Here is a 16,619-nt window from a genome sequence, read left to right on the forward strand (position 1 = left end):
ACCACCACCAACGTGGTCGACCACGCCGGTGGTCGAACCACCACCACCAATACCCCCTTTTTACACCCGGCCCGCCACCAAAAGCCATAAACAGACCCCCTTTCTAACCCGCCCCCACCATGACACAACCCCTCCCGCTACCAACCACCACCCCCGACACCACCGTAGAAAGGTGACCACGACACACGTGGCACCACCGATTCGACCTCCCCCGAGTCCACGGTGGTGCCACCCCTTTTCCCTATGTTTGAAATGCAACCAAAACACCCAACCAACCCCGACACCTAAACACCACCACTGCAACCACCACCAGCGATGACCACCACTCTACCCACCACCACCCGACTCGACTCAACACCAACAACACATCCCACAACCCCACGACCACCACAACAGTCCCTAAAAGACGCATAACTCAATTCAAAACAGTGTGACAGAAATGAAAACAGGGAACCTTACCTGTGACGGCCGTCGACCTGAGCTTTTCCGACCAGTACAACCACCCTCGACCACTAGCAACGACTCCCCTGGACTCACGGCAGACCCTACTCCCTCCACACTCACCAGCGTGCTCTCTTTGGCCGTGTAGAAGGCTTGAAACGTGAAAGGAAAAGGGGTTGATGTTGGTGATGTCAAAATGACGGTAGGGAGGGGAATAGGGTTTTAAAGGTGTATTAGGGTTTGATTTTAGGGTTTGGTGAGGTAAAATGGTAAATGGGTAAATGGGTAATAAGTGGGTAAATGGGCTATGACCCCTTGACCCAAAAATGCCACTCAACTATAACCCGACTCATTTCGCTATATGAATTAATCAATTACTTTTACGCTTTACTATTACCATAAAACATGATTTAATTACCTTTACGCTACCATTAAATAATAATATCTCGCTCAGTCGGTAATAAGTCGATAATAAAATACGGGGTATTACAGATCAACATTAATTGGTAATTTTTGGCAAACTATTGTTTGACATTACTGTCGTTTGACGATGGTGATCAATTGATCCCTTAAGGTCACACCTATAGGACAATTCCCTTAATAGATAAGTTAATTAATTTTATATCGATACAAGTTAATTAACTCCTTAAAATTGAACAATTTGTTTTGTGAGTAAGAATAAGAATCTTATTGAAAATTGATTATATAAGATTTATTTAGTAATTAAAAGATTTTATAACTAGAAATTCTTTTGTTTGTGAAACAATTGAATTAAGAATGATTGAGTAATCATAATTGCAAAATGTTGTGAATTATTGTTATATGACCCATTTTATATTTGTGATCATGAATTACTAGCTAATTTGTCATATGTAATTAGTTTATTATAAAATGATATTTATTTGAATAAATATGCATTAAATTTAAATATGGACATGTTGTGTGACACATGACCTGACAAATGGCATTTGACAAAATCACAAAATAAAATGGAGTCCATTTTATGTAGGGTACCGGTTTTTAAAGAAGAGAATGGGGTTTATTATGTTTGTTAATTTTGAATGGCAAGCATGATCATTACCCTAATTCGCTAGCCTTACACACTTAATGTTTAGAAAAGAGAAAACGAAAAAGAGGAAGCCATGCATTAGCTTAGGGACACCACACCCCACCGGCTCCCCTCTCTTTATTCTGAGAAAAATGTTCTCATATTTCCTCTTAATCATTTTATTCACATTCTTACAATTTTTATCTAATCTCTCTAAAATAGTTTTAGAAACTTTGCTTAATTGTTCATCTAAATTCTAATATCACATAACATTATTACTAGTGTAGTAATACAAATATTATTAGAATTATTAAGGATATCTTATATATTAATCTAGTTAATTAGTATATAAGCATTAAGGGTTATTGTTTTGGGTGCAACAATAGGAGAATCTCTAAACTTGAGATTTTAGAGGATCATCCATAACATTTAAGCTCAAGAACAAGTAAGGAAGGTGTCCTTATTTGTGCCCATATTTTCGAACCAAATACAATCTAAGGAACATTGTTTTCTTTTATCTCTTCCTTTTGTTATGCATGCACTATATCTTAAACCACCTAGTTAAAATGTTAATTAGAACTATATTAGAAATATCTAATAATAGGTATTTGAACCCAACAAAAGAAGGGCAAGTCGTTTTTTTTTTAAATTTTTTGTGAAGCGGTTCCGTTACATGAGTTCGGGCGGGTTTGCCCTTGTTTTTGTTTCGTATTTGCTGGCGTTTTTTTTTTGGGTTTTGTCCGTTTTATGCCATCGTAATGTCGAAATTTCGGCTAACGTTTTTGTTTTACCCTGATTACAGGTGAGTGTTCTGGGGCTTCTGGGCCCACTGGGTCCGTGGCCGAGGCTTTAAAGCTCCTGTTTGGGACTGGACCGGTTAGTACTCCGGCGAGTGCGCCCGAGACTGTAACACCCGCGAATTTCCCATTTTTAGCCTTTGTGATTTATCTAACCCTTCAATTTCTTTATTTTATATTTTTAAATTATTTAATTTAATTAACTTTATTTTAAACATTTGCCTGACATCATCCATGAGAACCAAGGTGCCTTTATCAAAGGTAGGTCCATCATTGAAAATGTTCTCATCTGTCAGGACATCATTCATATGTATTCCAGAAAAGCTGTCACTCCAAGATGTCTATTCAAAATTGATTTGCAAAAAGCTTATGATACAGTTGAATGGGATTTTTTTGAGCAGATGCTACATGGACTTAAGTTTCCTTCTCACTTCATACATCTGGTTATGCAATATGTGAGGTCTACTTCTTTTACATTGTCTTTGAATGGGAATAATTTTGGCTATTTTCAAGGACAAAGGGGTCTGAGGCAGGGAGACCCAATATCTCCTCTTCTTTTTACCATATGCATGGAGTACTTAACAAGATTGATTAAATTTGCAACTGATAGATGGCCATTCCAATATCATCCCCTTTGCAAGAATTTGAAGCTCACACACCTCATGTTTGCTGATGACTTACTTCTCTTCTGCAAGGGTAAACCACAATTCATTTGGCTTCTCATGAGAGCCTTCTCATCCTTTTCTAAGGTATCTGGATTGGCCATAAATAACTCCAAGTCTGAAATATTCTTCAATGGAGTTTCTGAGGACATTAGAGAGGGCATTAAACAGGTGACAGGTTTCAGGGAGGGCACCATGCCTTTCAGGTACCTGGGAGTGCCTATTAAAGTAGGTAGGCTCACCAAGAAGGAATGCTCTGCCTTAACTAAAAAGATGGTGGCACGGATCAGAGGCCTTGGAGCCAAAAAACTTTCCTCTGCTGGCAGGGTGACTCTCATCAATGCTGTTCTCAACACTCTTCAAAACTACTGGGCTCAAATGTTCATTATTCCTAAATGCATCATTAACCATATAATGGCCATTTGCAGGAACTTCCTGTGGGATGGCTCCTCTGACTACCACAGAGTCCCCCTTGTAGCTTGGGACAAAGTTACTTTGCCTAAAAAGGAGGGAGGTTTAGGGATAAAGAAAGCCGATGTCTGGAATATTGCCAATGTGGGAAAACTGGTTAATTGGATCTATTGCAAAGCTGATAGGCTATGGATTAAATGGATCAGTGATGTGTATATTAAAAATCAAGACTGGCATAACTACTCTCCCCCTGCTGATGCAACCTGGGTTTGGAAAAATGTGTGTAAAGTAAAAGAGAAGCTCAAGGATGGTTTTCATGACAACAAATGGATAATGAACTCTAAAGGTTACTCTATTAAAGAGGGGTATGTCTGGCTTACTCCTACTCACTCCTCTCTGAACTGGACTAATATAGTGTGGAATAGTTGGAATATCCCTAAACACTCATTGACTACCTGGCTGAGAATGAATGAAGGCATGAATGTGAAGAGTAAATTGTTTAGGTTTGGTGTTGTTGCACGAGATGATGGTGTATCTTGTGCCACGACAACGAAGCATGGAGCATCTGTTTACGAACCGTGTGTATCTTTGTCAAAGTTCGACTGTTTGTTGCATTGGTTTGGAGGCGACTTCCCAACAATAGATCGACCGAGTCTGCTAACAGAATACTATGCAATGGAAGTTTAAGGTGGCCATGTTCAATGCTTATTTGCTATGGTATTTGGTTCCAAAGAAACAATGCCGGGATCAATGCCTGGCTAGTGAGACTGAAGTTCTTCGCTTGCTCGAATAGAGGATGACATTAAGAGGAGGATTAAAATGAAATGTAAGGCTATAGTAGATCAATCTGAGCTACTTTGGCTGCAAAATGTGATGCTGGTTTGATATGCTTCTAGTAGGATTTGATCCTTGAACCTCATGTAATTATTTTTTGATATGATATATAATATACTCACATTACACCAAAAAAAAACTTTATTTTAAACATGATTTATATTAAGGTAATGTTATAAAGCTTAATTTATATAAAAATACGTATTATAGTCATATTAATAATAGGTGCAAATAATAACATTACCGTCTTATGTTACCGACTAGCATAGACCGTCGCATTTCAATTGGGAATCATATCTAAACTCAGACCAACCGTATATCGACAACACATACCACCTACCCACCGCAAACTCTACATTTATATGTTATTATATAAAATTATTATCATATACTCCCTCCAATTTCATTTATTGTTCCTCTTTCCCTTTCTATCCATTTTCCTTATTGTTCCATCTTTCCTTTTTTGGACAACTTTCTGTGGTACTAAATCAATTTGATATGGGGACATGTGTATTGTGTGGTCCAAATTGATTCCCTTATTTCTTATGCCAAAAAGAAAGGGGAACAATAAATGAAATTGGAGGGACTATTAATATATATATATATATATATATATATGTATGTATATATATATATATATATATATATATATATATATATATATATATATATATATATATATATATATATATATATATATATATATTATTATTATTATTATTATTATTATTATTATTATTATTATTATTATTATTATTATTATTATTATTATTATTATTATTATTATTATTATTATTATTATATAATACTCCCGTCCCCACCCTCTTACTCCTCCGTCTTCTTTTCTTTTCTTTTGAAAACAACAGCAACCACAAACAATACTCAACTACCTCAACCTCCATTTCCGCGAGCTACAACCGAGATCCCTCCTCCGTTTCTCGACCAATCTCCATGATTCTTGCACCATTCTCTTCCCTTTCTTTCCCCCTTCTTTCTAGATAATAAAGTCTCGACTTTGTTGAAGTTTCGAAATCCACCATCTTACCAAAGTTTCGGTTTTAAGCTTACATACTCATTTTCTTTCTTTTAGTTGAAGAACTTGAAGACCCGGAAGGAGGCTCGTACTTTTTAGACGACTTACTTGAAGATTAAAGCGCTTCCAGGTAACGGTGATAGGCTACTCAACAAATGTCGAAATTTTCATCTTATGTGTTGTTTTATATGCTCTTGAGTGATAAAGTTTGGTTCTTTACTCTTTTCTTTCTTGTATGGTGATTTTGGTCTTAAATTGGTGTCTGAAATGGTCTGTTTTGAGTCCGAAACTCTATCTTGAGCTCTGCTTGCTTGAGCTCGGTTTATGGCTCACATGAACTTGTGATTGTGCCTGCTTGGGTTTAGTTTTGGGACGGGTAGGGTAGTTTTTCGGGACTGTTTTCGAGTCGCTTTATACTTGGGAACCTTCGTCTTAAACCCGTTGCAAATATGGTAATAGTATAGCTCGACGTTGGTCCGCTTTATGCGTAAGAATGGAGTAGATTGAGGCGTATTTTCCCTCTATTTGGAACGGTTTTATCGCAGCCTTAGGACAGTTTTATGGGATGGTTTCGTCCTCTGTCTTTGGGCGGTTAATGGTCTTAGTTGCGAACTGTTTTGGAGTCATTGGTCATGGTAGCCACGGGGTTGTTTCGTATAGTCATAATGATGGTCGTGGGGACTCTGGCTAGACGGTTTTCATGGAGGCTGCAAGCTGTTTTGGGTACCGTTTTGGGACTGTTTTTATACAGTTTTACGAGCCTGCTTTTGGACTATTTTGTTGTGGTTTCACAGCTGTTTGGCAGCCGTGGGTAGTGGTTCTGGGTAGTCTCTTGCAGGCTAGTTATGAGCTGTGTGGTGACGGGTTATGAGGTCGGGTATGGCTGCTTGTTGGGTTGTGTTTAGGGCTGCTCAAACGGTCCTTTGAACCGTGGTTATGGGTGCTCTTGGTGGAAAATTCTAGTTATTTGAAATAATCAAATTCCCGTATTTTATATATAACGTAATTCGTTAATATCGTTCTTTTAAATATTTATTCAATTGGGCTTGTTTATACTCTTAGTTGTTGAGCCAGTTTATAAAATGGCGTGGTCTTGTGACTATTCCGTTTGCGGTTATTTATATTGTAACTCGTATTTTATAACGTAATTCGTTAATATTGCTCTTTCACATGTTTATTTAGTTGGGCTTGTCATATCTATTCATCTGGGTTTGACTCGTTAATTTAATTGGACTTCTCATATTTACTTATTTGGGCTTATCTTATTAACATAGTGGATCTGCCTTGTTAATTTAGTTGGACCCGTCTAGCTTGCTTGTTGGGCTAAGTTTGTTCTATTCATTGGGCTTGTGATGGTTCACATGTTGGGCTCATATATGAGTCTTATGGGCTTGGTCATACTTTATCCCGTGATTGCATATAACGTAAATTATTCATTATCGCTTATTACATTTTATTTAACCTGCATGTTAAATTATAAAGTGGAATATTTATTAACATAATACAAGTATGAGATATTTATTATAAATAGTTACTTGTGAAGGGTCGTATTCTTGATAATGTCTTGTATTGTTCGGTTGTGAGAGTCTTGGTCCTATCGGATACTAGAGGTGAGCTATAAGCCCTATAGTTGCGATATGATCGTCAAGATTGATGTTCTCATCCGTACTTATGGTGAGATGTAAGCCATAAGTATGAATGTGACATTTGTGATTCCGTGATGTAATCTTGTTTATCCATGACATATGATACTCTATCGTGTTTATGTCTGTATAATCTTTTCTACTCTTATTTGTGACTCAAGTGTGACGTTTACATTGTGTGACTACTTGACATTCTTTATTTTCCCTTTCAGACCTTTGGTTATGGATATGTGTGCCATGTTTCCGGATTGGGTTATCCTTCCGCCTCTTCGGACCTTTGGTTACGGAATGTGTGCCATGTTTCCGATTTGGGGTAACTCGACCTTTGGTTACGGTTTGTGTGCCATGTTTCGAGTCTTGGATGCGGATAGGTCACCGCATGTCAAATCGTGTGACGTCCATCCCGAGAGTCTGGATCCAGGTTTAGACTAGGATCGTATTATTATCGTCGTCCTACCAAGAGGTCGGAGTCTAGGTGGTTGTCTTGTGAGTTCATACTAAGTATATGTCTTACACTTGTTGAGTCGAGTCAATATGGATTGGTTGACTTAGTTATTCTACTTTCTTGAATGCATATTTATTCTAGTGTATCATGCCTATTCCATTAGGAATGTATTATGCATATATCTCATAATGATCATCAATTATATTCCCTTGTTCTTGTTCAAATATGTTGTATGATCAATATGTTTAATTAAGTGCTTATTTACTGGCATTTCGACATATTGTGGCTGGGAGAACCTTGAGTTACTCCCCACTGACTGTGGCGTTCATGTTTACATGAATGACAGGTGGTGAAGATGCTTACGTGGGGAAGACGTGTGGGCTAGCGAGAACTAAACCCTTGGATCTTAGTTTTCTAGTCTTGAAACCTCTTAACTGTGTATTCGTGGGATATCTTTTCCCTGCTTTCTACTTGGGTTGTAAGAACTTAAGTTTGCCTATCGCTGTATTTATTTCATTTCATTAGTGGCTCCCGCGTGTTAATCTTTAACTAGTAATAAAAAGTTTTTAAAATATCATAAATTTCCGCTTTAATTTATTAGTTATATTTTCCGCTTTATCGCGGGGTGTCACAGTTGGTATCAGAGCCTATATTGCTCCCGACGCACACACGTGTAGCCCAAATTTAAATGTGAACTTGACCTTGAATAACGAATGAGAGACGGGTAGACTTAAGGACCTAAGGTGGTAGTCTGTAGTGTGTTTGCTCTTTATTAGATTATAACATGTTTGTTGATTGTCATTTAATAATTGTTGTGCCCTTGGATCAATGACCGTGGGCTTACCTACATGAAGATCAAGATTTGGTGCCTATTGCCAGGAATTAAAGATTTGTTCGACCTTTGAAGAATGCTTCTACTTCCTCGAAGATATTTCTCATTCTTTGTGCACCTTGTCTTATTCTTTACTCCTTGATGCTTATTTCCCCTTCTAAACTCTCTTTTTTTTCCTTGGGAGTTACTTTTGTACTCCCAACTTGTGCTTTGTTCCTTACTCATCCTACCTTAACGCCTTTTTGACAGTTCTCTTTCTCTCTCTATCTCTCTCTCCCTCTCTCTCTCTCTCTCTCTCTCTCTCTTGTGGAATGTTAACCTTGGTTGGAAGATTTGACTTTTATGGAGTTTGTTTGTGTTTGACCCTTAACCCTGGTTTTGAGAGGTTGTGATGTTGGAAAGACTTAGGTAGTGTGATGAAACATACTTAGTAATTCTTATACCTAATTTTTTGATAAAGTGAGCCTGATTGATTGGTGGAATTCATTGTGTAAGATGTGAATTGTATATGATACTAAGGTTATGGAACTTGACCTTGTTGTTTATGCTTGGAAATTTGAGTTACGCTCGAGGTTAGCATAGTCAGTATATTTTTGTGAGTGTAGTGATGGTTACATAGGGACCATGATAAGTGAGAGTTGTAGCTAGTTTTGAAATCTCATTTGGGTATCCACTTTGCGGTAATGAGGATTAGTAGCCAGAGTTCTTGAGATGTGATTTTTAGTTGGGATCGATAGATGTTGAGCTGAGATGAGTTAGGAGTTTGGATGGTTGTCTCGTGATTTGGAGAATGTCACCATCTATGCTTTAGGTTTCAAGAGTATGACAAGATCTCTTTGGGATGATAGAATGTGCAAAAGAAGTTTTGAATTTGGATTTTGATTGAGGGTTGTACCATTTTGAGGAACTCATAGTTGACACTAGTTGGATATGAGTGTTGCTTTGTTAGGAGCTTTGACCTCGATCCCGTGGAGGTGGTTTGTAGATATTTGAGGATTTGGAGTGGTGAAATCACACTTATAGTGAAGTACGTTGTTTCATGGAATAACTTAGGATAAAGTGACACAAGTGTTTTGAGAAAATCCTTAGGAGTTATGTGGTTATAAGTTTTGTGGTTAGGAAGTTTTCGGAACCGTTTAGGATGATGTTGTTGTTTGAGATTTGAGTACCTGATGTTTCCTTGTTGTCTAATTCTCTTTCTTCTTTGACCATAAGCGTTACCGTTCATACCTCTCTTCCTCGCTTCATCATGCTCCTCCTTTAAGTTTGATATTCATAACCTCTGATACTCTATCCTTGACATCCTTGTTGACCTTACCTCGAATCTTACCCCTAGGAAGTTCATCATAGCATCTCGTGATTCATTCAACTTGTTAATATGAAATGGGTTAGAGATAGAGTGAGAAAGTGATTAAGGAAGAGATTAGAGACCTAATCTCCTCAGCCGCCAAACTGCTTGAATTTTTCACTAAAAATTTCTGTCACCAAGCTTAATTCTTCCATAGCTCAGTGAAAATGGCCCGTTCATCATCATCGAAATCACCAAAAAAACATAGGAATAGCTCAAGTAGCTCGGTAGTAGTTAAAGGAAGTGCTGAAAAGTTAGGAAACGAGAAGAAGACTGGCCCTGAAGATGAAGATGCTCTACGTACAAAGGCTATGCATGAAGTTCATGATATCCCTGGACTATCCTTTAAGGATGAGGAAAACCCGGAAGATAATATACAATGGGTGACCCAGAGGAATAAAAAGAATGGCAAGAACTCTGTAGCAGGGGAGACAACTGATAAAAGTAATGAGAAGCCTGAACAAGACACTGAGGAGCTGCTGCAATTCACAGCTGAGGATGTCCGTGAAGAAATTGCCTACTGGAATCAGGCTGTGTTCTGTTTTGTGTTAGGAGCTAATCCACCATGGGAGGTGGTGCAGGGATATGTGCATAGAATATGGGGTAAACATGGTATTGATAAGATTTCTTTCCTACCTAATGGTATATTCTTGGTAAGGTTTAAGGAAATGAAGGACAAAGAGGCAATTCTAAATGCGGGCTATCATATGTTTGATAACAAACCTTTGATAGTGAAACCTTGGCAAGAGAAGATTGACCTCTTAAAAGCGAGAGTGAAAGTGGTTCCAGATGGATTCGCATACATGGACTACCCCTTAAATTCTGGGATCCTGTCTCCCCGCCATTGCCGGATTAATTGGCCCTTATGTAAAGTCCGACGCTGCCACAAAGTGGAGAAAACGAGACTAGGTTTTGCTAGAACAATGGTGGAGCTGAAGATAGGGCAAGCTCTCAAACCAACAATAAAATTCAGAGATGAGAAGGGGCAAATCCTTCAGCTAAAGGTTGAATATGAGTGGAAACCAATTGTGTGTGAGAAATGTAAGGGACTAGGGCATGAAGGAAAGAATTGCGAAAGGAACAAAAATTAAAAGGACTCATACTGCACCAAAGAAAAGAATGTCCGCGTCAACTCCCTAAAGCCGGTGGGAGTAACACTACTCTCTCTACCAAAGAGTTCCCCGCCCGACGGAACAAAATCGTAACCCGCAAACTGCAGCCACAAAGCAGATACCCCTCAACAAGAGACAAAGATTCAGTAAGTGAGCCAATACCAACATCAACAGATTCTACGGGTAAACCTCCGCCGAAAACAGATATTGAAAACCCGAATCAATCAATTGAAACAGTAAAGTGATATTGAACACTCTAACCAAGTGCTGGAGGGTACGGATACTAATAAGGAAGACTTAGATGTTGGGAAATTACAAGTAGAGGATAATGGTGACCCAAACACTAATCCCCCCCATAATGAATAATATAGGATTTTGGAATGTTCGGGGGATGAATAGTGTTAATAAACAAAAAATTATTAGAAGTTTTATTCAGAATAATGAAGTTTGTCTTTTTGGTTTATTAGAAACAAAAATAAATGGTGGTAATGTAGGTAATATAGCTAATACCATGCTTGAGGGGTGGAGTGTCACCACAAATTGTAGTTTACATAAAGGAGGGAGGGTTTGGTTACTTTGGAGACCCAATTTTTTTGAGGTTCAAATTATACAATATGACCCTCAATTCATCCATTCCAAAGTAATCGTGAAAGCTACTCAAAGAATGCTTCTTGCTCACTCACTTTTGTGTATGCCTTTAATGAAGGCTCTGAAAGATTGAGTCTGTGGGAAAACCTTCGAAAGTTTGCTACACCCAGCACTCCTTGGGCAATAGCTGGTGATTTTAATACGGTTATTTCACCTGATGAGAGACTAGGTGCTGCCACCAAACAAGAGGACATGGAAACCTTTGTGGACTGTATTTCTGACTGTGGTATGACTGATATCCATGCTACGGGAGCATACTTCACTTGGAATAATAAACAAGATCATAACCACAGGAAATATAGCAAGATAGATAGATTCCTGATCAATAATGAATGGTTAGATGCATTTCCTGATATGAATGCTCATTTCCACCCTGAAGGAATTATGGATCACACCCCGTGTGTAATCAGGAATACCAAATTGGATGGGAGAAGGAAGTCGAGTTTCAAATACCTTAATATGTGGAGTACTGCCCCTGATTTCCTTAAGACTGTCAAGCACATCTGGAGTCTGCAAATTCACGGCTCAAAAATGTTTGGCCTGGTGAAGAAACTGAAAGCCTTAAAGGGAGACCTCAGGGACCTGAACCAGAAATGTTTTTCTGATGTTGAACTGCGAGCTAGTCAAGCAATTAATACTCTTGAGGAAATCCAACTGCAAATAGAGGAACATTATGATAGCAATGATCTCATTACTCGTGAAATCCAGGCCCTGCAGGAGGTGAATTACTGGACCAAAGCAAGGGAGAGCTTCCTGCAACAGAAAGCAAAAGTTCAGTGGATTAATGACGGTGATAGTAACACCGCTTTCTTTCACTCGCCATTAAATCACGCCGCTTGAGGAATAAGGTTGTGCAAATTGAGGACCGAAAGGAAATCTCTACGTACGGACACAAACCCGATTCGAGAGCATTTCGAAGTTTTACCAGGGACTGTTGGGCAGCCAAAAGAGGACTGAACATGTGAGAAGAGCAGTCCTGCAGACTGGTCCTGTCTGCAATGCTAATCACACTACTGCCTTACTAGCTCCTATAACTAAAGATGAAATCAAAAGAGTGGTATTTGCTATCCCTAAAGACAAAGCCCCTGGGCCAGATGGATACACTAGTGGGTTCTTCAAAGACTCCTGGGACATAGTGGGGGAGGATGTCTGTAGTGCCATTATGGAATTCTTCAACTCTGGAAGAATGCTTACTCAAGTCAATGCTACTAGTATCACCCTCATTCCAAAATGTGATAGACCTACAAATGTGAGCCACTTTAGACCAATAGCTTGTTGTAATATGGGCTATAAGGTGATCTCAAAATTGCTCTGCAACAGATTAGCTTTGGTCCTTCTTGATATTATCCATGAGAATCAAGGAGCTTTTGTTAAGGGCAGGTCTATCATTGAAAATGTTCTAATTTGTCAGGATATTGTTCATCTCTATGCAAGGAAAGCTGTGACCCCACGGTGCCTCTTCAAAATAGATTTGCAAAAAGCATACGATACCATTGAGTGGGAATTTATTGAACAAATGCTCCATGGGCTTAATTTCCCACAGCATTTTATTCAATTGGTGATGCAATGTGTCACAACGCCCACCTACACTCTTTCCTTAAATGGGAGCAATTTTGGGTATTTCAAAGGACAAAGAGGACTGAGACAGGGGGATCCAATCTCCCCATTGCTCTTCACTATTTGCATGGAGTACCTAACCAGATTGATAAACTTTGCCACTACCAGATGGCCATTCCAATATCACCCCCTGTGCAAGAATTTAAAACTTACCCATCTCATGTTTGCAGATGACTTACTCTTATTTTGCAAAGGAAAGCCTCAGTCAATATGGCTACTTATGCGAGCCTTCTCCTCCTTCTCCAAGGCTTCTGGACTAGCACTGAATAATGCTAAATCAGAAATCTTCTTTAATGGAGTTGAAGAAGATATAAAGGAAGGGATTAAATTGGTCACTGGTTTCAGGGAAGGCAAAATGCCATTCACCTACCTGGGAGTGCCTATTAAAGCAGGACGCCTTACTAAGCATGAATGCAATGCCCTCACTGAAAAAATGGTTACTAGAATTCGAAGTCTAGGAGCAAAGAAGTTATCCTATGCTGGCAGGGTGACTCTTATCAATTCAGTGTTGAATACACTTCAAAATTATTGGGCACAGATGTTCATAATTCCTAAAAGCATCATAAATCATATTATGGCAATCTGCAGGAACTACCTTTGGGATGGCTCAACTGTTTACCAGAGAGTCCCTATGGTTGCCTGGGATAAGGTAACTTTGCCTAAAAAGGAAGGCGGGCTGGGAATAAAAAGAGCAGATACCTGGAATTATGCCACTGTAGGCAAGCTTGTAGACTGGATATATAGTAAAGCAGATAGACTATGGATCAAATGGGTAAGTAATGTTTATATCAAAGATCAAGACTGGCACGACTATTCACCACCTGCTGATGCTACCTGGGTATGGAAGTCCATATGCAAAGTAAAAGAAAAATTAAAGAATGGCTTTGAGGATGGCAAATGGACTGTTAATCCTAAAGGCTATACTATCAGGAATGGGTACGAATGGCTGTCCCCTGTTCACGTCCCTCTTGAATGGCCTGCAATTGTTTGGAATAATTGGAATGTGCCAAAACATTCTATGACTACTTGGCTTAGAATGCATGAAGGCATGAATGTGAAGAGCAAACTTGTGAGGTTTGGTTGCTGTACTGATGACCTATGCCTGCTTTGCATTACTACAAAACAAGAGAACACTTGTTCAACTCCTGTGTGTATACTGTCAATATCCAATCATGCTTAGCACAGTGGTTTGGCGGATGCTTCCCTACAGTGAATAGCCTGATTGCAACCAAGAGAGATAGTGCAGGATGGAAAGTAAAGGCGGCTATTTTCAATGCGTTTACTTATTCAGTTTGGTATCAAAGGAATAATGCTAGAGTCAATGAATGCTTGGTACGCCCTGAAATTGTTGCAGCACGAATAGAGGAGGAAGTAAGGAAGAGAGTTAAGGGAAAATGCGGACTTGATGCTGATGGGATTCGATCCCTGAACACTAGAGTAGTACTTTGATTTTGCTTGTTATGGGACTCGATCCCTGGTTTGCTTGTAACATTTAATTTTTTCAATTCTTATGATATAATATATACTCACATTACACCAAAAAAAAAAAAAGTTCATCATAGCTCTTTTGTTGATTAAGTTTGGATCCTCTTAGCGTACCTTGTATTTTTGATGTCTAAGATACTTTTCATTTCGTACAATTTCTAAACTTTCAAGCTACCTTTTTTGCTTCATTGTTAAAAATTTATGTTACTCTTACGAAACTTTACCTATTTTAAAAGGTTTGAAAATGAAAATTTGATTTAGTTCTCTATTTGTTCCTTGAGTATAAACTTATTTATTATGATTTTAATTGCTAAACCTGAGATTTCTTTAAATTTTATCCAATATCTATTAACTTTGATCTATTTATGATTTCTTTGTCAAAGTTTAATATTATATTTTCAGAATTTGACTCCTTTTTGAAGTTCAACAGTGAATCTTTCAATTTCCATTTGGCTTTTGCAAATGAAAATTTGAGTGAATTACCTTTTTATTTTGATTATAACGTTGATCGGATATTAGAACTCATTATTAGAGACTTTTAATAACTTGTTCTACGCTTCTCGGCGAGTGATTTTTGTCTTAAATTTGTCTTTGACTTGGAAAGTTAGCGTTCTTGTGTGCACGACAAGAGCAATTTCGTTCCATGAATGAGACCTATACTTTTGAAAACTCTTCATTAATGTTTTTAAAAGTATTTTGATTTTTGATTTATACAAATGATTTGCCTTTTTAACCTTATCTTTGATTTGGAATGTGATGTTCTTGAATGCGCAACGAGAGCACTTCCGTCCCTTTGAAGAGAATTTGGTCTCTCGGAAAATATTTTTTGAAACTTTTGAAAGGATTTTAATTCTCTCAAGGAGTAACCTTTTAATGTTTTGGTTACCAATTTCAAAAGTCCAGTTTTATTTTTATATAACCCTTCATCTCTAGTTTCAAGTTTCGAGGACGAAACTTTTTAAAAGGTGGGGTGATTGTATCACCCACGAATTTTCCATTTTTAGCCTTTGTGATTTATCTAACCCTTCAATTTCTTTATTTTATATTTTTAAATTATTTAATATAATTAACTTTATTTTAAACGTGATTTATATAAAGGTAATGTTGTAAAGCTTAATTTTTATAAAAATACGTATTATAGTCGGATATTAATAATAGGTGAAAATAATAATATTTTCGTCTTATGTTACCGTCTAGCATAGACGACACGCATTTCAATTGGGAATCTTATCTAAACTCGGACCAACCGTATATAGACATCACAAACCACCTACCCACACCACACTCTACATTTATATGTTATTATATATTATTATTATCATATAGTCCCTCCAATTTCATTTATTGTTCCTCTTTCCTTTTCTATCCATTTTCCTTATTGTTCCCTCTTTCCTTTTTTGGACAACTTTGTGTGGTCTAAAATCAATTTGATGTGGGGTCATGTCTATTGTTTGGTCCAAATTGGTTCCCTTATTTCTTATGCCAAAAAGAAAGGGGAACAATAAATGAAATTGGAGAGGGTATTAATATATATATACATATACACACACACACACACACATATATATATATATATATATATATATATATATATATATATATATATATATATATATCTTTATATACTATTATTATTATTATTATATAATACTCCCGTCCCCACCCTCTTAGTCCTCCGTCATCTTCTTCTTCTTTTCTTCCGAAAACAACAGCAACCACAAACAATACTCAGCTACCTTAACCACCATTTCCGTGTGCTACAATCGAGATCCCTCCTTTGTTTCTCGACCAATCTCCATGATTCTTGCACCATTCTCTTCCTCTTTCCTCCCCCCTTCTTTCTAGGTAATAAAGTCCCGACTTTGTTGAAGTTTTGAAATCCACCATCTTACCAAAGTTCCGGTTTTAAGCTTACATACTCGTTTTCTTTCTTCTAGTTGATGAACTTGAAGACCCGGAAGGAGGCTCGTACTTTTTAGACGACTTACTTGAAGATTAAAGCGCTTTCGAGGTGACGGTGATAGGTTACTCAAAAAATGTCGAAATTTCCGTCTTATATGTTGTTTTATATGCTCTTGAGTGATAAAGTTTGGTTCTTTACTCCTTTCTTTCTTGTATGGTGATTTTGGTCTTAAATTGGTGTCTGAAATGGACTGTTTTGAGTCCGAAACTCCATCTTGAGCTCTATTTTCTTGAGCTTGGTTTATGGATCACATGGACTTGTGATTCTGGCTGCTTGGGTTCAGTTTTGGGACGGGTAGGG

At 37.9% G+C, this 16,619-nt stretch overlaps 1 protein-coding gene across 1 annotated transcript; it reads left to right on the forward strand.

The window, feature by feature from the left end:
- Positions 1 to 9,661: 9,661 nt before the first annotated feature.
- On the forward strand, positions 9,662 to 14,320 carry LOC141607666 (uncharacterized). Its single transcript, XM_074427020.1, has 4 exons — positions 9,662 to 10,535; positions 11,313 to 12,030; positions 12,197 to 13,956; positions 14,052 to 14,320. The coding sequence occupies exons 1-4, from the start codon at positions 9,662 to 9,664 to the stop codon at positions 14,318 to 14,320; spliced, it is 3,621 nt and encodes a 1,206-aa protein (XP_074283121.1).
- Positions 14,321 to 16,619: the final 2,299 nt, after the last annotated feature.

The sequence above is a fragment of the Silene latifolia genome, chromosome 10, assembly GCF_048544455.1.
Source record: "Silene latifolia isolate original U9 population chromosome 10, ASM4854445v1, whole genome shotgun sequence".
Lineage (NCBI taxonomy): Eukaryota > Viridiplantae > Streptophyta > Magnoliopsida > Caryophyllales > Caryophyllaceae > Silene > Silene latifolia.